This window comes from Sturnira hondurensis, unplaced genomic scaffold (assembly GCF_014824575.4).
Source record: "Sturnira hondurensis isolate 20B ecotype Veracruz unplaced genomic scaffold, ASM1482457v3 Scaffold0003090, whole genome shotgun sequence".
NCBI lineage: Eukaryota > Metazoa > Chordata > Mammalia > Chiroptera > Phyllostomidae > Sturnira > Sturnira hondurensis.
This window is the reverse complement of record NW_028075721.1, coordinates 321009-347276: the sequence shown is the minus strand read 5'-3', so window position 1 is coordinate 347276 and position 26268 is coordinate 321009. Positions and strand designations below refer to the sequence as shown.

Sequence of the window (26268 nt, the reverse complement as noted above, 5' to 3'; positions counted from 1 at the left end):
TTGGCAAGCATCAGTCTCTCCTCTGTATCTATGAGTCTGTTTCAATTTTGTTGGTTCATTTATTTTGTTCTTTAGATTTCACATGTAAGTGAAATCATCTGGTATTTGTCTTTAACTGATTTATTTTACTTAACCTAGGTCCTCTGCCCACTTTTTAATTGGATTGTTTGTTTTTTCAATGTTGAGTTGTATGAATTCTTTATAAATTTGCAGATTAACCCTTTATCAAAGATATCATTGACCAATTTCTTCCATTTGGTAGGTTGTCTTTTTGTTGTATTGATGATTTTCTTTACTCTTCAAAAACTTTTTATTTGATATAGTCCCATTTGTTTATTTTTTTCTTTGTCTCCCTTGCCCAAAGACTGTTAAATTTTTTAAAATTTATTATCATGTATGTTTATTGTTACATATAGTTATATATAGTAATAAGAATGTGTATTGTATGATAATAAAGACTTAATTTTTAATACAGCAAAATTAATCATAGCTTTCTTCAATAAAGTATGTTAGATTTTATCTTATAGTGCTTATTATATTAAATATGACTGAATTTAATAAGTTTCTACTTCCCTTATGTTTGTATCACAACTTTAAGGAAAAAATACATTGAGTAAACTTTTTTCTCTTCACAGACATTATTAAGATGCTTTACTAATTCTTTTGACAGGTTGAAATATTTGTTTTGCTGGTTTTTGGTATTCAGATATTCATTAATTTTTTTCAGCTTTGCCTTTTTTTTTAAAACTCCTTACCCAAGGCCATACTTATTGATTTTAGAGAGAGGGAAAAGGGCAGGGGAGAGAGAGGGGAAAGAATGGGGAGAGAGAGGGAGTGAAACTCGATGAAAGAGAGAAACATCAATTGGTTGCCTCTGGTACATGCCCTAACTGGGTACTGAACCGCAACCTAGGCATGTACTCTGAATAGGTTTCAAACCTGCAACTTTTTGGTTTATGATTTATGGGACAGTGCTCCAACCAGCCAAGGCTCAGCTTTGTTTCCCAGACCAGAATTTGAAAGCATCTAAAAACATACTGTTTTTATAATACCAGAAAGGTGGCTGGGTTTTTTTGTTGTTAAAAATTTTTAAGTAGTGTGATCACTTTCAAGAGTCAGCTTACTAATTACTTAAAGATAACACTAAAACAGTTAATGCTTAAATAATCCTGGCTTTAATTCTGTTTAGTGTGAAGTCTGTCCTATTAGGTAAGTATTAAACTTTTTAAATAAAAACAACCATTTAAGGTCAAAAGTTTTAAGTTAAATTATCTTGAACAGTAACAGACTAGTTCTTTGTGTAATGTAAATACAAATGTATAGGAGGTAAATATACATTAAACCTTCAGAGGGGTCTTATTTTGCCATCTCAGGCCTTTAATACATAAGAGGAAAAAATGAGCTAGGAAAAAGTTTCTGATAATAATCAATGAAATGGAATTTCCACATGCTATTTGAAAATGGAGGGAAAGGTTATAGACTCTCCACTCATTTTGTTAATACAACATAGTTGTATAATTTTGTATCTTATTGTTTTCTAAGAAAAATATTATTTACCATATTTTGAATGTCCCTTAAAAACAAATATGTAGTTCCATTATTACTCCAAAAAGTTATAAATTAGTTCAGTGAATTAATTATTTTAAAAGGATATGTAATTGCCAGTGTCTGACCAATAACTGTTTCCATTGTGTTCATACATTAACCTTGTGGGTTCTAGACAGGGTTCTAGACAGTGTATACACACACATATTCACAATTTCTTTAAGTTCTCAGGCATTGCTGAAAATGTCATTTGCCACTTAAATATTTAATAAGGGTAGGATATTTGTTTATATCAGTAAGTGAGGCTAAATGATACTGCAGTAATAAGCAATCAAAAAAATTTTAGTGGCTTAAAACAGTTTTTACTTCTCTCTGACTTTATGATGATATTAGCAGTGTTCTGGAAGCAGGTCCTTTCTTTTCACTCTGGTATCCAGGCTGAAGAAGCTGCTAGTATCTGGGATATTGCCATTTTTGTAGTGGAAGAAAAAGGAGATGGTTGAACCATGTGAGGCTCTTAAAACTTTTGTTTGTAACTAGCACATTACTTCAGTTCATATTTCATTATTCAAACAAGTCATGTGGCTAATCCCCATGTGAGCAGAGCAAGAATTACAGCCTTTCCACTAGGGAAGGAGGGGCAGTGAATATTTTAACAATAACAGTTTCCCACATTACTTGTAAAGATCAATTAACTACTACATATTGTAAGTATCTAAGGATTAAAAACTTAGAATATCTCATTAATTTAGATGTTAATACAAGCGATGTATGTTTACCTTTATAGTATATATGTTATAAGGGTTAACTAAAACAACAAATAGTGTAATTTCATTAACCAGTGTTACCCCAATAAGTTTAATTTAAAAAAAAACAAAACAGCTCTGGTCAGGTGGCTCTGTTGACTGGAGCATTGATCATCCTGCTCACCAAAAAGTTGCAGGTTCGATTCCCAGTCAGGGCACATAGAGGAGGCAACCAACTGATGTTTCTCTCGCTTTCTCTCTCTCTCTCTCCCCCCGCTTCCTCTCCTCCTCCTTCTCTCTCTCCTTCTCCCTCTCTCACCTTCTCTCACACTCTCTCCCCCACTCCACACTCCCCATTCCTCTCTCTAAAATCAATAAACTAATCCTTCAGTAAGGGATTAAAAAAGTAATTAGTTAATTTTAAAAGCCATAGTGTTAACTCTTTATGTCAAAGTGCTTAACCTTAAGCGGAACAGCTTTTTGAGAACTTAAAAGGTATTTACTCCCTTGAGCATCAGCCTGCACTGAAAGGTTGCTAGTTCAATTCCCACTCAGGGTACATGCCTAGGTTGTGAGCCAGGTGTCCTGTTGGGGGCATGTAAGAGGCAACTGATCAATGTTTCTCTCCCCATCTTTCTCCATCCCCTGCCCTCTCTCTGAAAATAAATAAGTAAAGTCTTTTTTTAAAAGGTATTTACTGACATACACTAGTATCCTAGAAAGTATTCTGGTAGAAAACTACTACTTAAGTGTCATTAAGGAAGTCACTATATTGGGGAGACTGTATGCTATACTAACTGCTTGGATACTTAGTGTGCATCAGAGTATAAAATGCTTTGAGAAATTTATTTAGCTTTGCTTAACCCAGTATTTTCATGATATACTTGTTTGGAACCTAATTTACTAAGCAATACCTATTAAGTGTTCTTAAGGAAATCCTGGCATGAGGAAGTTAGTTAGCTGATTACAATTTATTCATTAGATCTGGCTCTTCAGTGCTTGTCAACCTCGTTGTTAATTTTAATAGTTGTTTGTGGTCTGTGTAATTGAAAATCAAGTGCATTTTCTTTTTAACCTCAGGGTATTCCAGTTCAGGGAAATTTCCCTGGTAGAATTATTCTGAATTGAATGCAGTCTGTGTTCAGGTACTCTTAGTATAGGTCTTCTGACTCCTGGGTCTAGATCCTTAAAGGAGCCCCAGTACCACTCAGAGGTACTCATTGCCTCAGAAGTCTTACAGTGGCATAGCACGGCTGACATTTTAAGGTTAGGATTGTGTGATAAGCATGTTTTTAAGTTGAAGTTGTAAAAAATGTTTTTAAGACAAAAATAAAACCAAGTCTATATTTTACAACTTTATTATTTCTGTAATGAGAAAACAGATGACATATAATAAATTAAAACCTTATCTTAGACATTAATCCATTCCCATAAAACCTTACCAGAGTTATTAAAAATTAATAGGGGCTTTTCTATTTTTTTTGTTCTTTGTTAGAGTAAAAGTTAAGTTGTAGAATAAAAGAAGTCAAATTTAGAGGTCAACAAAGACAACATTTGATGGTTGATTTAATAAGTGTTGGTGGTTCTTTTTATGGAATGCTTATGTATACCCACAGCTCAACCAGCAGGAGTGCCAGAAATCTTAAAGAAAAGCTTGCATAGCTGTTCAGTGAAAGGAGAGGAAGAAGTGTTTTTAATTGGCAAGAACTTTCTGAAAGGAACTAAAGTGATTTTCCAAGAAAATATTTCTGGTAAGTAGGCATGATACTGGTATAAATATTGTTGCATATTTCACTTTGTTATAAAGATACAGTCATAACTGCAAAGTAAACATTTTTTCAAAATTTTAGTAAGCCACTGTTTTTATTTCAATCAGATGAAAACTCTTGGAAGTCAGAAGCTGAAATTGACATGGAATTATTTCATCAGGTATAATTTAAGCATTTTTATAGCTTAATGGTTTACTCTCTGAGCAATTTAATTTTGTTCTGAAATTTTCCCGAATCAACAGATTAATTTTTTTCTTTATAGGGGATTGATGTAAGTCATTTAAAGTTTCTTTCTTGAAGTTCTCTAACTGAAATAGAACTATCCCACTGGTGCTAGAAGTGAGAGTTCTCTATTTTAAAAAGTTTAAGAGCATTAGCAAATTGTCATTGCTAATAAATGAAATGTTTCTATTATTTATTTGCTCTGGGAATTTGGATTGTCTTAAATCTTAACCTATTATTAGTTAAATCAAAGGAAATTTATTTATTGAATACGTGCTATGTTCCAACTGTTTTATGTTTGTTAGTTACCTTTTTGTCCTCAAAAGCACAATTTGTTAGATTTGTATTAAAGAGTGTATTTGTAGGCCCACACTATGGATTGTTTTTTAGATAATAAGGAAAGGAACTTGAAAACAAGAATAAAGAACTGATTTAAGAATTAACATGCAGAGCAAATAGGATTAAACAAATGTTGAGACTAGGGTAAGAGGGTAAATTTACATGCAAATCAGATAGAAAACATGCAGAACAATAGTATGTTTAGGTGTGGATCATAGAGACTAGAGAAGTAGGGACATAATGTATAAAATGCTCAAAGCTTAAAATTTAACATAAAATGCTGATAGGAATCAAAAAGCAAATGAAAACAAGCAAAGAGATAGAAAAGGCAAAAAAATGAGAATCTACCTAGTTTTTTAAAAAAATTCTGAATTCCTTTGTATTTTATTTATTTTTATTCCTTTGCGCTTTAAGAAAAATCTAACAGTTTTTAAATATCATATATCCAATATGTTATGTCCAATATATTGCCAAACTCAAAGCAAAGGGCATATACTTCCTAAGACCGCTCTTCCTCAGACATCAGCCACAAGTTTAGTGGTCCCTTGGCCACTTACAGTTTTGAATGGTTGGCTTCAAATTCAACGGTTTCCACTCCCCTCTTAGACTTGCTAAAACAATTCACAGAATTCAGGAAAGAACTATACTTAACTATTTTAGATTTATTACAGCAAAAGGACACAAGTCAGGAACAGCTGGAGAGGTTCCATAGAGCAAGGTCTAAGAGAGTCCCAAAGATGAAGCCCTTCTCTTTTTCCTCTCTCCTTCCTTCCTTCCTTCCTTCCTTCCTTCCTTCCTTCCTTCCTTCCTTCCTTCCTTCCTTCTTTCCTTCTGAGGCATGAGGTAGTTATATTTTTTAAAAACTTTTCTTCAGGGCATTATGCCACTATAATAATCACAAAAATAAGATATGTGGTAGAATGGAAAGGAGTTATGTCCTTATTTGGTGGCTATACCTGGAGATCCTGGGGGTTTTGCAAACAAGTAGGTAAACAAATTAAATTACAATACTACCTTCATTGATTCTGTGGTTCTACTGTTCATTTTAAAATTTTTATTTTTTTCAAAGAGAACTTTCTGGATTTTTTTTCCCTAAGGGGATTTCTGGGAAGTATTTAGAGTAGAATCATATCTGAGATGTAAAGAATTGATCCTAGAGGTTATATTAAAGAAAAAACCACAAAAATTAAACAGTTAAAGGGATGAATGATCAGAAAACCTATTAAAAGAAATGAGACTTACTGGTTATAAAGAAATATCAGGCCGCCCTGACTGGCGTAGCTCAGTGGATTGAGCATGGGCCTGTGAAGCAAAGGGTCGCTGGTTTGATTCCCAGTCAGGGCACATGCCTGGGTTGCAGGCCAGGTCCCCAGTGGGGGACACATGGGAGGCAATCACACATTGATGTTTCTCCCCCATTCTTTCTCCTTCCCTTCCCCTTTCTCTAAAAATAAATAAATAAATATTTAAAAAGAAATATCAGGCCTATACAGAAAAGTTGAAAGGGCCTCTATAATATTTTTTTTAAGATTTTATTTATTTATTTATTTTTAGAGGGGAAGGAAAGGAGAGAGGGAGAGATATCAATGTACAGTTGCCTCTCATGTGTCCCCTGCTGGGAACTGGCCTGCAACCCAGGCATGTGCCCTGACTGGGAATCGAACTGCAGTCGTCTGGTTCGCAGGCTTGCGCTCAATCCACTGAGCTACACCAGCCAGTGTGGGCCTCTATAACATTAAAAAATGTTCAGAAGATGGTATAATAGAAAAGACGATTTGAAGATTACTTTGCAAATTGCAGTTATCAATAATTGTGGTAGCTAGCTATTTGCAAGCCTAAAATCAACTTGAGTATTAAACTTTTTCTGTTATACAAAAATTGAGATTAACAAAGTTGGAGAAAACAGTTCTTTGTTTAACATTTGGCTCTTTAGTCAAGGCCTTAATATGTGATAGGCATATTGCCATTATATCTACTCCCATTTTAACAATTTTAGATAAGTTTTACAAGGCCATTTTTTGCTCATTATACAGATAGACACATACATACACATAGGAGTGGGCAAAAAGTTTACAGTTGTATGTGAAATAGTTTATTTTTTTTTAATATTTTATTTATTTATCTTTAGAGGGGAAGGAGAGAGGGAGAGAAACATCAATGTATGGTTGCCTTTTGTGTGTCCCCTGCTGGGAGGTGGCCTGCAGGGAACCGGCCTGCAACCCAGGCATGTGCCCTGACTGGGAATCGAACTTCGATCCTCTGGTTCGCAGGCCCGCGCTCAATTGAAATAGTTTATTCTTGTATTATGTATTAATTATTGTATTACATAATTGTATTACAACTGTAACCCCAATTTTGCCACCCCTGTGTGTGTATGTTGGTTTTGAAAGAAAGCAAAAGAAAAGATGCCTACACCAAGACACATCATAATTAAAATGCCAAGGGTTAAAGGTAAAGAGAGAATCTTAAAAGTAGCAAGAGAAAAGCTGATTTCTCAAAAGAATCTTTGCAGGCTAGAAGGAATTGACAAGAAATATTCAAAGTCATGAAAAGCAAGGACCTACAACCAAGATTATTCACCAAGTACAAATATCATTTAGAATCAAAGAGCAGATAAAAGAGCTTCCCAGGGGGAAAAAAAGCTAAAGGAGTTCATCATCATCAAGCCATTATTATATGAAATATTAAAGGGACTTATTTAAGAAGAAAAAAGATCAAACCTATGAACAATAAAATGGCAATAAATATATATCTATCAACAAATGAATCTAAAGAACAAACAAACTAAGAAAACAAGCAGAACAGAAGCATAGAAGCAACAGAAACAACCACCACTTTTGGTGGTTATAAGAAGGGGTGGTTCTGGGGGAATGGGTGAAAAGGTAAAGGGATTAAGAAGAACAAATTGGTAGTTAAGTTACAGAATAGTGATAGGGATGTGAAATACAGTATAGGAAGTGGAGTAGCCAAAGACCCTGTATGCATCACCCACGGGCATAAACAGTGGTGTGGGGATTACCTGAGGAAATAGGGGTATTGGGTGGAGGAGGACAAAGGGGGAAAAACTGGGATAACTGTAGTAACATAATAAAATACAATTTTTTTTTAAAAAAGGAAAGAGAGCTAACAGCTTGAAATATGGAGGTGATTTTGAATGGGAACTAGAAACTAAAAAACAGGTGTATTAAAATGAACCAGGCAGAGGTATATTTGATTTAAGAATAACTTGTTTTTAAAAGCATGAAACAAGCATTAGTGTATCAAAAATAGAAAATTGTATAGATTATTGTTTCTCAACCTTTAGTTTTCTGGGTTCTTTATTGCATTTTTTGGAGTGTAAGAATAAAAACATACGAAGAAGCTTTTGGAATTTTCAGTATAAATATGGAAAACAAGTTCTTGGTAGAAATACCAAAAAGATCCTCAGAATTTGTGTGAATAACTAAAACTAAACAAAGGTTTGAGAGTTCAGATGTTATATATTTTTAAATTGTTTTATTTAGGAATGATAAATTATCTCTTAGGAGAGTGAAAAAATCTAGCACCATTGCTTGTAAATTCTGAAAAAGTTTATCCTTTGGGAAAAAGAAAATTGTTATTTTTGAATCCAAGAAGATTTTTCTAAGAAATTAAGATTCAAATGTTCTCCTTGCACCCCAGAGAACATTGTACCTGCTCCAAAAGCCTCTAACCCTTTGCTTGTTTTGTCTGTACTGTACTCCTAGCTCAGTAATTGTTAACTGCTCCTAATTTGTGAGAGTCTTGTTTAAAAACAACTTTCTATCACTATTCACAATTTACTTAGTTTTTAATCCAAATTGCTTGTAAAATAGATTCAGACTGAAGCCATATGAAGAATTAGTATCAAAATACGTTCCTTTGGTTTTTAAAAGGTTTCAAAGTAAATTTGCTTAAGTAACTGACTTTTTGACACTAATTCTGTTGCTCATTACCAAAACCAAGTTTTTATTCAGAAGAATAATTTGTTTATAGAGATTGCCAAATAATTTTAAAATGGGAGGATACTTCACATGTCCATCTATTCAGCATTTTTTAAACTACTTTGTGTTGTAATTGCAGTGTTTAATCCAAAGAGTAAAAATGAAGGTAGGCCAGATTTAAAAACACTTTCTTAGAAGTTGGATTAGTGCAGTTACATTTTTTGATGACATGTGATACAGAATATGTGCTGTCAGATATTTTTTGTTTATAATGTGACTATGTGAGAGTTTTTTAAGATGGCTTAGACACAAATTAAGTGTTCAGAAATTGGAACCTTGATCTTGGCCTTATTTGTCACATGTTCTGTTAAACTGAGTCAACCAACTGTAGTCTGAGTAAAAAATGTCATCACATGCACTTCACCCTCAGCTGCCATCATTGGCCTCCTGCATATCGATGTCCTCAAGTACAAAAGCGTAATCACCATCCCTTGATGTTCCTTCCCATTACTGTATTGTACCAGGGAAGAATGGAGGAAGTCTAATGTGGTTCATAGTATCTTACAAGAAGATGTAGTACCCTTGAGTACCCTTGAGTAAGTGCTGGTGAAGCATTTATGAACTCTTCCCTTTTCTTATAAGGATGCTTCTGCCACTTTTTTGACAAAAAATAACTTTGATTTACTGGGGTTTGGCTAAACTGAACCCTGTTTGGCTAACTGAGAACTAAAGTGATTAACAAGCTGTGAACTGCCCCGTGAAATACATCTCACTTTAGGTTGCACAGAACATATGGTAACTGATACTGTGCTTGGTGGGCATATTTTTTTCCTCAAAATTTATTCATTGTTTTATTCAACAAATATAGTTGTATGTATTTTGAGTAAGGCGCTTAACAGGATAGATAGACTGAAAAACAAAATGTCTAGGTTTTCATGGAACTTAACATTCTTGAGGTTGTAGAGCACCAGAAAAAAGCAAATAATCCCAGTAATTTCAGGTGGTAAGTGCTATTTTAGAAATAAGATTATGTAATTAAGACTGGGAGGGGTGCTACCTTCATTCCCAAGGATAGTCAGAGAAGGCTTCTCTGAGGAGGTAACATTTGAATAAGTCCTGAAAATTGTTAAGAAAGTAGACATTTAGACAGGTGAAGGAAAAATATTCCAATAGGAGAGAACAGTGAGTTGGAAAGGCTTTGTGGTAAAAATTAGTATGTTAAAGGAATGGACTGAGAAGGTCAGTGTGGCTAGAGTATAAACAATCTGGGGAGAATTGGGAATGAAATAAAGTTGTCAGGGCGGGAAACTTATAAGCCATTGTAAAACATTTGGATTTTATCTTGAAATAGTTTTAAGATTAATATCCTGATGCCTGTGAATCTGAGCTTTAAAATATTTTTTTCTAGTAGGACTGTTAAACTTTATAGCTAACAGGAAATGTACTTAGTTATAATTTTTATTTCAAAATCTGTATTTAAATATTGCTTCTTTTCTGACTCTTGTAATTTTCTTTCAATTAGAATCATCTTATTGTGAAGGTTCCCCCATATCATGACCAACATATAACATTGCCAGTATCAGTAGGAATATATGTAGTGACCAATGCTGGAAGATCTCATGATGTTCAGCCATTCACTTACACTCCAGACCCAGGTATGTTGAAATAAAAAATTCTGAACTAAAATGAATGATTGATTTTGGAAGGATATGAAAAAGACCTACCAGTGAAAAAGAAAAAGTTGTATGCTAAGATGAATTGATTCTAGTATTTTTTGGAGATAGCATTATTTCCTAAGAAGATGGCCACCAAATACTGCTTTTACTCTTACGTTTAAAGGGTATCATTTCTGCCTTACGCTCTAAAGTCAGACTCTCCAGAGTTATCATACAGGTTATTCTCTAGTAAGAATTACTATTCACTGAGTGCCTCTAAAGTGTGGAAAGGTGAAAGTGACAACTTCAGGAAACTGCTAATAATTTAGTGTGCCTGGCAAAAAATGCAGGATGGATTTTGGGAGAGGTGAGAGAAAAGCTTGGAGAGGTAAGTGGTGAAGTTACAAATAGAGTTATATACCTGTAACATTTTCTAATCTTTATAATCAAAATATCAAAAACTACTGGTGAATAAATATTTTAAATATAATTTAAGCATTTAGATAAAATAGATGCTTTAGAAACCAGAGCAATAAAAGCAATTGAAATGTTAAAAGTTTAAAAGATCTTTAGATCTTCTGGGTAATAAGTATATTATGAGTTGTTTGCCTGCATTCATTTAGTTGCGTGAAGAAGAGAAGCCTTTTCCTGGCAGAAGTAGGGAGAACATTTTGGAAATGGAAACTCTTCACATGTTCCTATTGACCTAGACTTGATTTCTGCCATGCTTACCATTGGTTCACTTCATTTCAGGCTCAGGTATTTTCAGAATTCGCAGTTTTTCTGTATCTGTAAATTATTCCCAAATAGTTCAGGATTCATTAAGGTACTTAATGTAAGTTCATCAATCTAGAAGTGAAAAAAGGTAGCAGGGAAAGAAATCTCTGGCAACAAAAAGTGATGGAAACAGTAGCTAGGACAATTATAACTAGTTTTGGGTTTTTTTTAAAGATTTTATTTATTTTATTTTTAGAAAGAGGGGAAGGGAAGGAGGAAGAGAGAGAGAAACATCAATGTGTGGTTGCCTCTCACGTGGCCCCCACTGGGGACCTGGCCCACAACCCACACATGTGCCCTGGGAATCGAAGTGGCAACCCTTTGGTTCACAGCCCATGCGCAGTCCACTGAGCTACACCAGCCAGGGCATTTATAACTAGTTTTGATAAATTACTTTCTATCACTTAGTTGGACCATTTTCCTTTTTAAAAAAAAAATCATGCCATGCCTGAATTTCACAACATTGATTATTTTCCACCAGTTTGTACAGAAGTATGGTGCAGTATAGCACTAAAGAAATCTTCTTAGTATTTATCTCAGAATAAAAGATCACAAGTAGAAATTTCAGACAGAAAAAGGACAAGTTTAGAAATAATATACTAGCTTCAATGAAAATAGGGAAGAGAAAATTGGCTTAAACTCAAAGGCCAAATATTTTATAGTTTCCATTCCAGGAAAGTCTCGAAAATTCAAGAAAGTTTGATTTAAAGCTAATGGTTGTTAAAGCATTTTAGTAACTGCTAGTTACTAAATATTGGCACTGAATATTTTGTGTGAGAAGGTGCTTATTTGTGTGGGGAGAAAGATGACATAATGAACACAAAAGAACTTTTTCCTAAGGAGCGTCTGTGTCATTTGTGTGGGAAGGGAGAAGAGAAGTTTAAGTGTATGTGTGTGTGTCAGGAAATAGCCTTACAGTTTTTGCTGTCTTTGAAAATCTGAGGTTTTGTTGTTGTTTGTTTTTATTGATTAATTATAAAGAACTTCAGGACTTTGACATGCTAGAATCAACACTAAGAATCCTCGTTTCTTAATAAGTGCTGGTTATTATAAATTTCCTTTTGATAAATTGCTAAATAAAACAGATTTAAGTCTTCTGCTTTGAAGCCTATACCAATTAGCTAGATTTAGCCACATTTAGGTACTTATTAATACAGTTTTATTCTTTTAAATATCCTTTATATTTTATATATATCATAGATAACATTTGCTCTCAGAAACCCTTAATTGAATACACAGCACGCAAAAATGAGATCCAGTGTTCAGCTTCTGCGTTTATGATATAGCTAACTAAAGAATCTTCCCATAATTCACTTTTTTGTATTGTATAAAATGTGATTTCTTTTCAGGTGTACACATGAGGGAGAATAATTTCAGTCAGACTTGGCTAGAGAAAATTTGCACTATCTCATTGGCGTAAATTAGTTGCCATACACCTGAAGAGCCCTGGTGTACCAGCAAGTGTTTCCAAGCTCTGTCTATGCTATAGGCCTAAGACTGCACACATAGAGTGTTGTGCAGAAAATTTGGGGATCTTGAGTACATGGTCTAAATGTAGAATTGGAGCAAGGGTTCAAGCAAACAAACTGGTCTGCACCATCTGCCGGTCACAAGCCCTTCCGAAGCCCTCTGGGGCTATACTGCCAAAAATACATCACATATGCATGCCTCTCAGGCATTTAGATACTTAGCAGAGTCATAAAACCTTTGTTTCATTGCCATTTAGTCACTGAAGCTTTGCTTAATCATTAAAGCACCTTTATTTTATTTTATTTACGTCAGTCAATTAAGACACAAATCACATTAGGTTTTTTTTTTTGCAGTGACTCTTCAGTGGTGATTCCTTTTAAGAAATGGGGGATATAATATTTATATTTTTTGTTGTTCAAAAATAAAATGACTAGAATTTGATTTAAAAGTAGAAATTTAATTTTTTAAATATGAGTTTCTATTTTTAAATCTATGATTGTTAGAGTTAATGTTATGTTTAAAAATTGTCTATGGATTTCTTTTTCATTAAATTCTCTGTATATCATTTTTTGAACCTCTTGTGTAGCGTGTTAAGGTAAATAACTTCATTGTTAGGAGATGTATATATTTTGTCTCTTTATTCACAAGTAACCATCTTTTTTGTAGTCTTTTTATATAACTATCATTTTACACTGCCACATCAAGAATATGAACTTGAAAATAAGCTGAATTCCCATTTTAAATAAGATAAGGAATACAAAATAAAAACATTAAAAATAAAAATTAAAATCTACTTAAATAAGTTTATTATATAGTCATTTTAGGCAACAACCTGTTTATTTGGAATTTATTTAACTTTATTAACAAGAACTGATCTCAGCCCTGACCAGCATGGCTCACTTGCCAGAGCGTCATCCTGCAAAGCCAGAAGGTTGTTGTTTCAATTCCTAGTCAGGGCACATGCCTGGGTTGCCGGTCTGGTCCCCTACTGGGATGTGTGCAAGGGGCACCCCAACACACCGGTCAGTGTGTTTCACACATCAGTGTTTCTCTCCCTCTCTCTCTCTCTCTATAGCTAAAAATAAATAAAGTCTTTAAAAAATAAGAACTGATCTCAATTCTTAGGCCCAATAAACTTAAAGTTATAGTAGATTTAGTTGGTATGACTAGATATAATAGCACAGCAATTCTCTATTAATAATAGCAAAAATTTTTTCAATGCTTTACAAAAAGAATAATCATGCTATATAGATGCCATATTTTTACCAGTGTTTTAGAAGTTAGCTATATTAATTGACTAATATTTCTGAATTCATACTTTAATATATTTATATAGGTGAATGATGAATTTTATTCATGCTGATGTCACACAGATTATTTGATAAGCTTAAAAATTCTCCTATCACTCTTATACTCATCAGATATTATCAGTGTGTTTACTGTAATAAGAATTTTTGTAAGCTGCTGTTGGTTTTGTTTTTGATAAATAAGCATATGCTTCTGCCCAATTGGAGATGGTGAATTTTAGAGCATAGACTGGTAGTTACAAAACTCATTTCAACTTAGAATTTCTACTGAACAAATAATTTAATGATTCTTTGTGAGAAAATAATTCAATTAGAGAATTTTAAAATATACATTTTGTTAAGGTGAATAAATTTAAATACACACATTAATCTCTTTTTTTTTTAATAGCAGTAGCTGGTGCTTTGAATGTAAATGTGAAGAAGGAAATATCTAGTCCAGCAAGACCTTGCTCTTTTGAAGAGGCCATGAAAGGTACCAAGTCGTTTCCTTCAAAAATTATAAAATAGGTGATCTCATATATTTTCTTTAGCAAACTTTACTATTTTGTTTTCTCTTATGTACTTGGAACACTGAGCAGAGTATTTTCCATATTGTAAAATAAATATTTGTTTGACTTCACTGAATGCAGAGGTTTGTTTCCCAACTTGGTATTTCCCATCATTCACCATATAAGCACCTTATTTTTTAGCATGTTGGAGTAGAGGAGGGCCTTTTTCTGTTTTATATTCCCCAATATTAAAAATTTTATAAGTATAAAAATATAAAGCACAATAATGTATGTCAGAAATGGGGCTATAAGCTTTTTGCTAATAATAAGATTAGTCCTCAACGTTGAGACTGAAGAGACCAAAATATGAATTACCAGCGTTTAAAAAAGTTGTTTTAGGTTGTTTCTCTGACATCTTTATTTATTCCCCTGCTGATCTCAAGAAATAATGAAGATATCTTCAGTATGTTATAATGTGGTAGATTCTTTTCTTAGCAGATTTCTAATACATCTATAACACTTGATGATACTTTTGTGTCATTATAAATGAAGATGTCAGTTAGATAAAGGCCACTGGTTTGTTTTTATAACTCTAGATTTTACTTACATTATTCTGCCATAAAATTCATCAGTTTAATTAAATTATAAAATTAAGAAATACTTAAATTTTTAAGGATCACAATATGCTTAATAAATTTTATCAAATACCATGGATTTTTTCCTGTTGTCAGTAGTAAAATTTAGCATTCAGGTATATAATGTGTTCAGTATAGCTTGCTATATAATTTTTGACCATGAACACTTTCCAAGTAGATTAGTGAGAAATTATGCATTGCCAAGATTATCTAAATCAACTACAAGAAAAATTACAAATCTGTGCATGGGTCACCATGGCTAACATATATTGGACATATATTAAGTGCTAGGCAATATGCTACACTCTTTTGCCAGCATATTTCATTTCAGCTTCCAAACTATGAGTTAGGTAATTTATTATTCTCATTTTATAGATGAGGAAGCCAAGGTTGAGAGGAGTTGAATAATTTGCCCAAGTTCATTTGCTGGTATTGAAATGGATAAACTAAGCTTTGGAGTATGAAGCAACACCTCTAAGTAAAAATAATTCAAACTATTTTCATTAGATAAATAATACTGTAATTAATTAATCCTTAAAGTCCAGAACATTTATGGTCTATCCTTTGATAACTTTATGTTTTTTCTACAAAAAATCCTTGATGATCTTTTCCTAGAGTATCAGGTTGATAGACCACTAATGTAATCCAATGTGAATTTTTTCATACATGAATTGAAGCAAGGGTGTCCATCCTTTTGGCATCTCTGGGCCACACTGGAGGAAGAAGAGTTGTCTTGGGCCACACATTAAATACACTGCAGCATGTATTTCACCAAAAAATCTCATAATGTTTTAAGTAAATTCACAATTTTGTGTTGAGCAGCATTCATAGCCATCCTGGGATGCATGAGGTCCACAGGCTGCAGGTTGGACACTCCTGAAAGGTCGAAAGGTTTTAAACACCATGTTTAATTTTTAGTAACAAAATTATTTAGTCAATTGATCAAAATCTTACAGGCCTAAAAAATGGATAAGAAAAAAACACATATTCACATATTATCCTTTTTTCAAAATTCAGACCTCCTTATTTTGACAATTTTATCAGCTGAAATCGTAATAAAAATAATTTTATAAAGAGATATAAAATTGCCCTGGCCCAGTGGCTCGGTTGGTTGGAGCATTATCTGATACATTAAAAAGGTTGTGGGTTCAGTTCCCAGTCAGGGCACACACCTGGATTTTGGGTTCAATCCATGGTCAGGGCACATGTGGGAGGCAACTTATCAATACTTCTGTCTCTCCCCCCCTCCCTCCACCTACCCTGCTTCGTCTCTCTCTAAAACCAATAAAAACATTATTCTCAGGTGAGGATTAAAAAAAGATACAAAATTAAATTGAAAGGGTATAAGAGGAGGACTAAGTGGTAATGGAAAAAACGTAATAAAGATTATACTTAAAAAATTAAATTGAAATTCAGCTATTTAATCAGTTTAAAATTTTCATTTGTTTTCATAAATACATCATTAATTAGAAATGGTTCGTCAACTTAGAAAACAGTAGCTTTATTTTTTCCCCAATTTTTTTATTTAATTATTTTTCAAGTACAGTTTTCTGTCTATTACTCCCACTCCCATCCCACCCCACCCCCATGCTCCCCCTCTCCCTCCCATTTCCACCCTTCTCAGTTGTTGTCCATGTATCCTTTATATATGTTCCTTTAAATCCCTCCCCTATTTCCCCTGAAATTCCCTCCCCTCTCCCCTCTGGTCACTGCCAGCCTGTTCTCTATTTCAGTGTCTTTGGTTATATTTTGCTTGCTTGTTTGTTTTGTTGTTTAGCTTCCTAGAAAACAGTAGCTTTAGGATCAGGAGTTTTCCTTGACAAATGGCTTATTTTTATGATTCCTTGAAATCATAGCTTTAATATAATGTTAAAGTACCATTTGGGAGATTTAATTAGCTATACTTTAATGATAAAGACTGAGCAATATAAATGACTTTTAAATTTGTGTTATGGCATTAATCTCAAGTAATGTTCTTGTAAATAGCCATCAATTACAGTAAGATTTAGAATTTGATACTAAAATAATGGTATTATGGTCATATATTGAAAGCTTTTACTCTGAAGTAAGTTTCTAACTCCTTGAAGAGTTTGGGAGGAATGGAGAGTAGGGAGGATAACTGTACAAGGACTCAGTGAGACAGTAAGTCTAGAGCCAAAGCTTCATGATTCATTTTTCAATTTTACCCAACTGGGTATATATCCCTAACACAAAGGTAATACAAATAAAATGACAAGATAAAGTATACAGTGTAAATTATTAATAACAGTTTCTTTGGAATGTTTCCAGAAAGTTTTCTATGTCTGTTTAGGTGAAAGTAGATGTGAATATAAACTCTAGATAGACCACTCAAGGTCTCTGTGATGCAGGTTTAGGGCCCAGGAGTAAAGTATTGATGTGCATTCCTTCAGTTTCAGCTTTGTAAGGAGTGGTTAACTGGATTAGTGTAAAAAATAGTTGAGAGCATATCTTTTTCTCTAACTGTGACTTGGGAAAGGTTTAGGAGCTTAGAGGAATGCTAGAGATAATCTTGTTCAGTTTCATTTTACAGGTAAATAAACCAAGGCCTAAAGAAATTAAGTGATTTGCTCAAGGTCATATAACTAGTAATAACAGAAGTTGCAAGTTAAATTTCCCTCAAAACTCTATATTTTTTCACTCTATTGTTTTCCCCTATAAATCTTAATTCATATTTTAATCATACTTATCTGTACTCTACCTAAATGCTGCTTGCTGATAATAAACTTACTAAAGATTATTCTAAGTTTCAAAAGTTACTATTTGACATTGATGGAAGAGAGTACTGTTTAAAAGTTGTTTGGCATAGTGTATAAATACTAATATTCTTTTTTATTTAAATATTTTATTTATTTATTTTTAGAGAAGGAGAGAGAAAGAGAGGACGAGAAACATTGATCGGCCTCTCACATGCCCCCCAACCAGGGGACCTGGCCTTCAAACTGGCAACCTTTCAGTTTGCAGGACAATGCCAAGCCCACTGAGTCACACTTGTCAGGGCAGTACCAATATTCTTTACAAATTCAAATTCATGTTGGAATGGTTAAATATGTCTTATTTGCCTTCTAAATTTTCAGAATTGGCTTTAAAGTTTTTCCCCAGCCCCTAGGTTGTTTGTATTTTACTTGTTTGTGTTTTTTTCCTCTTTCACTAACATGTGATTTCCACATAGTAGGGATTTTTTCATCTTGGTCATCATCACTGGATTCTCAGAACCTAGAATAATACCGGAACTTTGTAGGGGCTCAATAAATACCTAGTGAAAATGTAAGAAGAAAAGATAGGGTGACATTTGTCAAACAATTTAATATTATTTACAGGTCTATGAAGATACAGTTAAGGGTTCTGGAATAAGAAAGTATAGACTCACTTTTCCCTATTCCTTCTAAATCTGCTAAATACCTTGGAAATAATTCAGCAATCATAAAAGGACTTTGGGGGGAAAAAGCACTTTGAAATATAGAGAGAAGAAAATGGACTAGCTAGGGAGCTCACATCTTGAAGAATGATACCAACTTTCCTGTTTTTTTTTTTTTTTTTGTCTCCATTTATCTGAATTAGGCACCAGAGAGGTCTGCAACTCAGAACTGGCAGTAGTCATGGGCAAAAAGTAAATCAATCAATGAATAAAGAGAGCTGACTCTCTTTGGCCAGAAGGCCAGGAAAGGGAAAGCCCACAGAGATTTGTTAGGATGACTCATACTTAGGGACAGCGGCTGACCCAACCCCCACCCATATTATAATAGCAATAACAGAACTTGGAAGGGTCAACCCACCCCATGCACCATACCTGCCAAGTAACAGTGGGCCCAATCTGCCAACAGTGTAACTCAGGAGGGCCACACACACATGCCAGCAACAGTGGAACCCAGGAAGGCCGCATATATACCACATCAGTTTAATTGTAGTAATGGCAGTGACAGAACTTGGGAGGGCAACCCATCCCTTGCCCCACATCAGGCTGCAGCACACATGCCCCTCCACCTGCATTGGTGGTGCCAGCAGACCTTGTGTCTCCCCATCATTTCCCTAAGAGCAGACAGAGACCCAGAACTAGCAGCTCCTAACCCTCTACCCAAAAGCAGAAAAGATCCAGGCCAAGTGTACCCCAACCCTCCACCCTGTGACAGAAGGCAATTCAGTGGTAGAAGGTGAACCAGACTCAAACCTCTACCTAGTGACATAGGATTGCCCAGATTCTGTAGTTTTGACTTTCTACCCATTGGTAGAAGGCAGACCACTCAAGTGCTTCCCCACCCCCAGCAGCACTAGCAGAATTAGAACGAGAAGCCCATTAGTACCAGGAGACTACAGAATATACCAGAAAACATACTTATCCTCCTGCAGGTCCAATGTTCCTCATCCTCACCTAGTAACACCAGGCTGCACCTTTCACTCTTGCAGGCAGCACCAGCAGGATTCCAGCTGGAGTTCATGCAGAGCTAGAACAGAAAGCAGACCAGACTGGGGCTCTGAAAACTAAATTGCCAATGGCTGTAGAAAGACTTACATCTTTGTGTGAGCATTAGACAAAGTGTCCTTTTCTTACTTTTTTATACCAGTAGACATACCTGTTTGTCAGTGGTCTCCTTAGGAGGAATAAAAGACTCTTGCTCAGCTTACTCCACCTCTTCTCATTTTCCAGAAGGGAAAAAAGCTACGATAAGGATTTTTATGTAAATAAATTTTGAGGGAAATTATGTATAGACCTGTTAAGCAGTAACTATAGGTGATACATTTATTTGTCATTGGATGTTTATATTCAGTTTCTAATTGAACTGTAATATAAACTTGTCTTTAAATATTGGAAATTTTTATACCAGAAATACTAGTAATAAAAATATGTAACACTGCATTGTAAAGTTAATCAAACAATCCACAGCAAACTAAAATGACTGCAGTAAAGGTAAAGAAAGATTAATTCATTAATTTCTTCATTTATTCAAAAAATATTCATTGATCACTTACTATACATCAGGCAACAACGAAATCTCTGCCTTTGTGGAGCTCATATTCTAATAGAATTCAAAAGCAAAAATAGCAGGTAAATATTACAGGATCAACTTAAGACAACACTAAGTCTTTCAAACTGTCCTGTGAGACAAGCCACAAATACTTTAAAATGTCTGATGTGTGCACGATCTGGTTTTTCTCTCAGTAAAAATTAGAATGTGAGTTGAATTATATTGGTATTGGTAGAATCTAGGTGAAAAGAGGTCCGGAGAACTCACGAATAAACAATATATTTCTCAGAGTAATAAAGCATAGAATGCCCAAAGTTAAATTTAAAATCACTTCCCCTTCCCTTAATACAATCAGTTTCCACAGGAATTGTTTCTAGCCAATTGTTTATGAGACAAGTTGAAGTAAGCTTAAATATTTTTAAATCAGAATATTTACAAATGTAGCAGTCCTGCTTATATACCACATATCACTTAAAATTCCTCTTTGTAGCCAAGATTTTTTCTCAGTATCAAATTAATAAATTTAACAGTTATCCCTTCTGAGGAATCTAAATTTCTCTCCACAGGGTCTCAAAGTAGTGGTAAACTTTTAGATTAGAATTTGGGATGTGTTCAGTTCAGAAGACTGTCATTAGTGATTTCATTAGGCTTCACTAAGTCCGCCAGTGGCATACTCAAGCAGATGAAAAAGAATCAAGGGGACCCCTGTCTGGTGTGGTTCAGTGGATTGAGAGTTGGCCTGCAAACTAAAAGGTTTCTGGTTTGATTCCCAGTCAGGGCACATGCCCGGGTTGGAGACTAAGCCACAGTTGGGGGTATGCAATGTAGCTCTCACACAGTGATGTTTCTCTCCCTCTTTCTTCCTCCCCTCCCCTCTCTAAAAATAAATAAATCTTTTAGAAAAAGAATCAATGGGGAAAAGTAGATATAATGAAGTGCTAGAATGTACCTTATCTACTATATATTGCTTCTCCTTGGTGTAAATCTCTAACCACTGAAAATAGGGATAGGAGGAAGTGGAAAATACTTGCTGGTTTTATTTTGGGAATCTAATTGGTGAACTAAAATAGTCCTTATGATTTCATTAATATGTGGAATCTAATGAACAAACTGAACTCACAAGAAAAATAAAGACAAACCTGTAGATAGAGAGCAGGCTGACAATGTTGGGGAGGCTACTGGTAGAGTAATTGAACAAAAAAGAAAGAACTCATGGAACCTAGACAAGTGTGTTGATTGTGGGAGGAGAGGTGGGTAGAGATGGAAGGGAGAGCATATGGGGGAATAAACGGTGATGGAAGAAAATAAAATAGTCCCTAAATTTCTGGGAAAAAAATTTAAGTCCTATCTAAAAAGGGAAAGTGTTCATGTGTCAACTTGGTAAATTCAAGTTTTCTAAGACATTAATTTAGAAAAGCAAATTTCATTTGACTACATGGTGGCATTTCCCAATGAGAAGCTTGATTTTGTCCAGAAGAGAAATTTTCAGACCATTCTGTGGCCTTTAAAAAGGTTTGACTTTATACCACCAGGCAGCATAGGCTAAAAGGAGAGCTGTAATTGAGTAGCTTTAACCTCATGGAGATTTCCAAGTTGTATCTTATAATATATCCTGGTTGTACTGAGAAGTGTAATCCAGGACCCCTTAGGAGGCTGCTTGGAGGTATAGCTTGATAACAGAACTGCTTAAACTCGTTGATATTTAACCCACAGTCTCAGGCTTATACAAGGAATCCTCAAACCAATGCTACTTCAAAAAAAGAATACATTTTGGCCCTGGCTAGTGTAGCTCAGTGGATTGAATGCGCACCTGAGAAACACATGATCGTGGTTCGATTCCCAATCAGGGCACATGCCTGGGTTACAGGCCAGTTACCAGCAGGGGACTCATAAGAGGCAACCATACATTGATATTTCTTTCCTTCTCTCCTTCCCTTCCTCTCTAAAGATAAGTAAAAGGAAAAAGAAAAAAAAGAATACATTTTAATATACTAGTTTTGTATCTCATGCTACTACTTAGCATCAAAAAACTGTGTCCTGGCTGGTGTGGCTGAGTTGGAGTGTTGTCCTATAACCAAAAGGTTGTGGGTTCGTTCCCTAGTCCAAGCACATATAATCCCTGGTCTGGGCATGTAAGGGAGGCAACCAATATATGCTTCTCTCTCTCCCTTTCCTCTTCCCACTCTCTCTACAAGCAATGAAAAAATTTCCTTAAATGAGGATAAGAAAAAGAATTTGACCTTTAAATCATGGCAAATAGTTATCACACTATAGAATGAAGTAGTTGATGACTTTAGGGACTCTAAATTTGTTTTTCTTTTTTGTGTGTGTGTGTGCATGTGCAGCAATGAAAACTACTGGATGTAACATAGATAAGGTAAATATTCTTCCTAATGCTCTGATCACTCCACTAATATCAAGCAGTATGATTAAGAGTGAAGATGTTACTCCAATGGAAGTAACAGCAGAAAAAAGATCTTCCCCTATTTTTAAGGTAAGCCACATTGACTAGTGTCGGATTTCTTAACCTCAAATATAAAAGTTGTTATATTTTAAGTGGTTTGAATTATTTTCCCCAAGTTTATGCTTTTTACTTTTTCTGTTTCTTTCACATTTGTTTCTCTTTGAATACACTTAATGATTTTTGCTTTTCAGAATAAATGCTTTTATACTCCAAATACTATGTAAAATAACATGCAAAGTGACTTCCAGTATCCATTTTTGACGAGACAAATTTAATACGTTAGCTAGACTTGTGGGGTGGGAGGGTATTAATGAAAGTACTGGTTTAACATTTTTGAAATTAGAGACATTTTTATTTCTTTTCTTTCCCACTTTTTTTGTATAACTCTCTTTCCCTTTTCCACTTGCTTTCCCCCTATAATGTTACCAGTAAACCACAAGATGGAGTTTTTTTTTAGCTTCCTATTAATTCATGAACCATACAGTTAATGTTCTTACTGTCCTATACATATCAATAGCTGATTATTCTTTTACTTTCTTGTTTGACTGTCTTTGCTTATAATATGTATTTTAAAAATCTTTTGACAATCAAATGTGCTATCACCCTGACTCATAGTCTTATATTTGTTTTCCAAATAACACATAAAGTGGAAATTGCTCCTGCATATGCATATGTTTTTAGAATAATGCTAATTTTTTAAGTATCATATGAGTTCATTTAATGTTTATATGTACATATTATTTGGCGATTTTTATTTTTTAGACTACAAAGACAGTTGGATCAACTCAACAAACATTAGAAAATATCTCTAACATAGCAGGAAATGGGTCTTTTGCATCATCATCATCATCTTCCCACTTACCCTCTGAAAATGAAAAGCAGCAGCAGATTCAGCCCAAGGCATACAACCCAGAGACCCTGACAACTATCCAAACACAGGACATTTCACAGCCTGGTACCTTTCCAGCAGTTTCTGCTTCTAGTCAGCTGCCTAGTAGTGATGCACTACTGCAACAGGCTACACAGTTTCAGACACGAGAAACTCAATCTAGAGAGGTGTTACAGTCAGATGGTACAGTGGTTAATTTGCAACACCTAACTGAGGCATCACAGCAGCAGCAGCAGTCACCACTACAAGAACAAGCACAGACTTTACAGCAGCAGATTTCATCAAATATTTTCCCATCACCAAGTAGTGTGAGTCAGCTACAGAACACGATTCAGCAGTTGCAAGCAGGAAATTTTACCAGCAGTACTGCTAGTGGCAGCAGTGGAAATGTTGACTTGGTCCAACAAGTTTTAGAGGCACAACAGCAGTTATCTTCAGTTTTATTTTCTGCTCCAGATGGTGAGAATGTTCAAGAACAGCTTAGTGCAGACATTTTTCAACAAGTCAGTCAAATTCAAAATAGTGTGAGCCCTGGAATGTTTTCCTCAACAGAGCCAACAGTCCATACCAGACCAGATAATTTAATAGCTGGAAGAGCAGAAAGTGTTCACCCACAGACTGAAAATACATTATCTAATCAACAGCAGCAACAACAGCAACAGCAAGTGATGGAGTCATCAGCTGCAATGGTGATGGAGATGCAACAGAGTATCTGCCAGGCGGCTGCCCAGATTCAGTCAGAGTTATTTCCTTCAACTGCTTCAGCAAATGGAAACCTTCAGCAATCTCCAGTTTTCCAGCAGACTCCTCATATGATGAGTGCATTATCTACCAACGAGGACATGCAAATGCAATGTGAATTGTTTTCTTCTCCTCCTGCAGTTTCTGGAAATGAAACTACGACAACCACCGCACAGCAGGTTGCAACCCCTGGTACCACCATGTTTCAGACATCAAGTTCAGGAGATGGAGAAGAAACGGGTACACAAGCAAAACAGATTCAGAGCAGTGTTTTTCAGACCATGGTTCAAATGCAACATAGTGGGGACAGTCAATCTCAAGTTAACATTTTTTCATCTACAAAAAGTATGATGAGTGTTCAAAATAGCGGTACCCAGCAACAAGGTAATGGTTTATTCCAGCAAGGTAATGAGATGATGTCACTCCAATCTGGGAATTTTTTGCAGCAGTCTTCTCATTCACAGGCTCAACTTTTTCATTCTCAAAATCCTATCACTGATGCTCAGAGCCTTTCCCAGGAAACCCAAGGTTCTATTTTTCACAGTCCAAGTCCTATTGTCCACAGTCAGACTTCTACAACCTCCACTGAACAGATGCAGCCTCCAATGTTTCACTCTCAAAGTACCATGGCTGTCCTACAGGGCTCTTCTGTTCCTCAAGACCAGCAGTCAGCCAACATATTTCTTTCACAGAGTCCAATGAATAATCTCCAAAGTAATGCAGTAGCTCAAGAAGAACAGATTTCATTTTTTGCAGCTCAGAACTCAATTTCTCCACTTCAGTCAACATCAAACACTGAGCAGCAAGCTGCTTTCCAACAGCAGCCTCCAATATCACACATTCAGACCCCTATGCTTTCTCAAGAGCAGGCACAGCCCTCTCAGCAAGGTCTGTTTCAGCCTCAGGTGTCCCTAGGTTCCCTTTCTCCTAATCCAATGCCTCAAAATCAACAAGGGACAATCTTTCAGTCACAGCACTCAATCGTTGCCATCCAGAGTAACTCTCCATCTCAGGAGCAGCAGCAGCAGCAGCAGCAGCAGCAGCAGCAGCCACAACAACAACCACAGAGCATTTTATTCAGTAATCAGAATAGCATGGCTACAATGGCATCTCAGAAGCAACCACCACCAAACATGATATTTAACCCAAATCAAAATCCAATGGCTAATCAGGAGCAACAGAACCAGTCAATTTTTCACCAACAAAATAATATGGCGCCCATGAATCAAGAGCAGCAGCCCATGCAATTTCAGAACCAGCCCACAGTTTCCTCACTTCAGAACGCAGGTCCTGCTCAATCTGAATCGCCACAGACCTCGTTGTTCCATAGCTCTCCTCAGATTCAGTTGGTCCAGGGGTCACCCAGTTCTCAAGAGCAGCAAGTAACTCTCTTCCTCTCTCCAGCATCTATGTCCGCATTGCAGACCAGTATAAACCAACAAGACATGCAACAGTCTCCTCTTTATTCCCCTCAGAACAACATGCCTGGAATTCAAGGAGCCACTTCTTCACCTCAACCACAGGCTACTTTATTTCACAACACTACAGGAGGCACAATGAACCAACTACAAAATTCTCCTGGTTCATCTCAGCAGACTTCAGGAATGTTCTTATTTGGCATTCAAAATAGTAAGAAACTCTAATTTTTCATTTCTTAAATGTTGCTAGTTGAAATGGTCAGATTATTATTATTATTATTATTAGGAAGCAAAACACAGTGGTTTTAAGAACATAGATTGTAGTTAGAACCAAGTTCAAGTTCTGGTTATACTACATACAAAGTCTTAGACAAGTTATTTGACCAGCATGAATCTCAATGTTCACATCTAAAATGGCGGTAATATTACATACTTGAGAAGGATATTGGGAGGATTAAATATGGTGGTGTACATAAATATATGTGTTTGCCACTTTAAGTTAGAATTTGAATGAAAATGAAGAATGGCAGAAAAATCTCAGCCTTTTAAGTAGTTTTGAAAGAGGTAGAAACTCATCTTTAATATTTGTGTACCAAGGAAATTATATAGAACTTAATGTGATAACTAGACAAAGTTGTATTTGCATACTGCTTAGACTCTGAGGGTCTAAGACTTAAATGCACGGATGCCCAACCTGCAGCCCACAGGCTGCATGCATCCCAGGATGGCTATGAATGCAGCCCAACACAAAATTTTAAATTTACTTAAAATATTATGAGATATTTTTTTGTGTGAGTATGTGTCACAATGTATTTAATGGGTGGCCCAGAGATGCCAAAAGGTTGGACATCCTGGGAAGAAACTAAAGATGAATGTCAGT

The 26268-nt window shown here is 35.3% G+C and overlaps 1 protein-coding gene across 9 annotated transcripts in view; it reads left to right on the top strand.

Moving 5' to 3' along the window:
• NFAT5 (nuclear factor of activated T cells 5) overlaps positions 1 to 26268 on the top strand; it is a 128253-nt gene that overhangs the window by 92718 nt on the left and 9267 nt on the right. For 6 of the 9 annotated variants that reach the window (XM_037041373.1, XM_037041371.1, XM_037041375.1 and 3 more), the window contains 6 exons: positions 3908 to 4042; positions 4168 to 4220; positions 10085 to 10217; positions 14160 to 14243; positions 22222 to 22370; positions 23103 to 25599. In XM_037041373.1, the coding sequence (XP_036897268.1) occupies positions 3908 to 4042; positions 4168 to 4220; positions 10085 to 10217; positions 14160 to 14243; positions 22222 to 22370; positions 23103 to 25599 (3051 nt within the window). The remainder of the gene's footprint in view (positions 1 to 3907; positions 4043 to 4167; positions 4221 to 10084; positions 10218 to 14159; positions 14244 to 22221; positions 22371 to 23102; positions 25600 to 26268) is intronic. The other 3 variants (XM_037041374.1, XM_037041372.1, XM_037041379.1) reach the window with 1 other exon arrangement.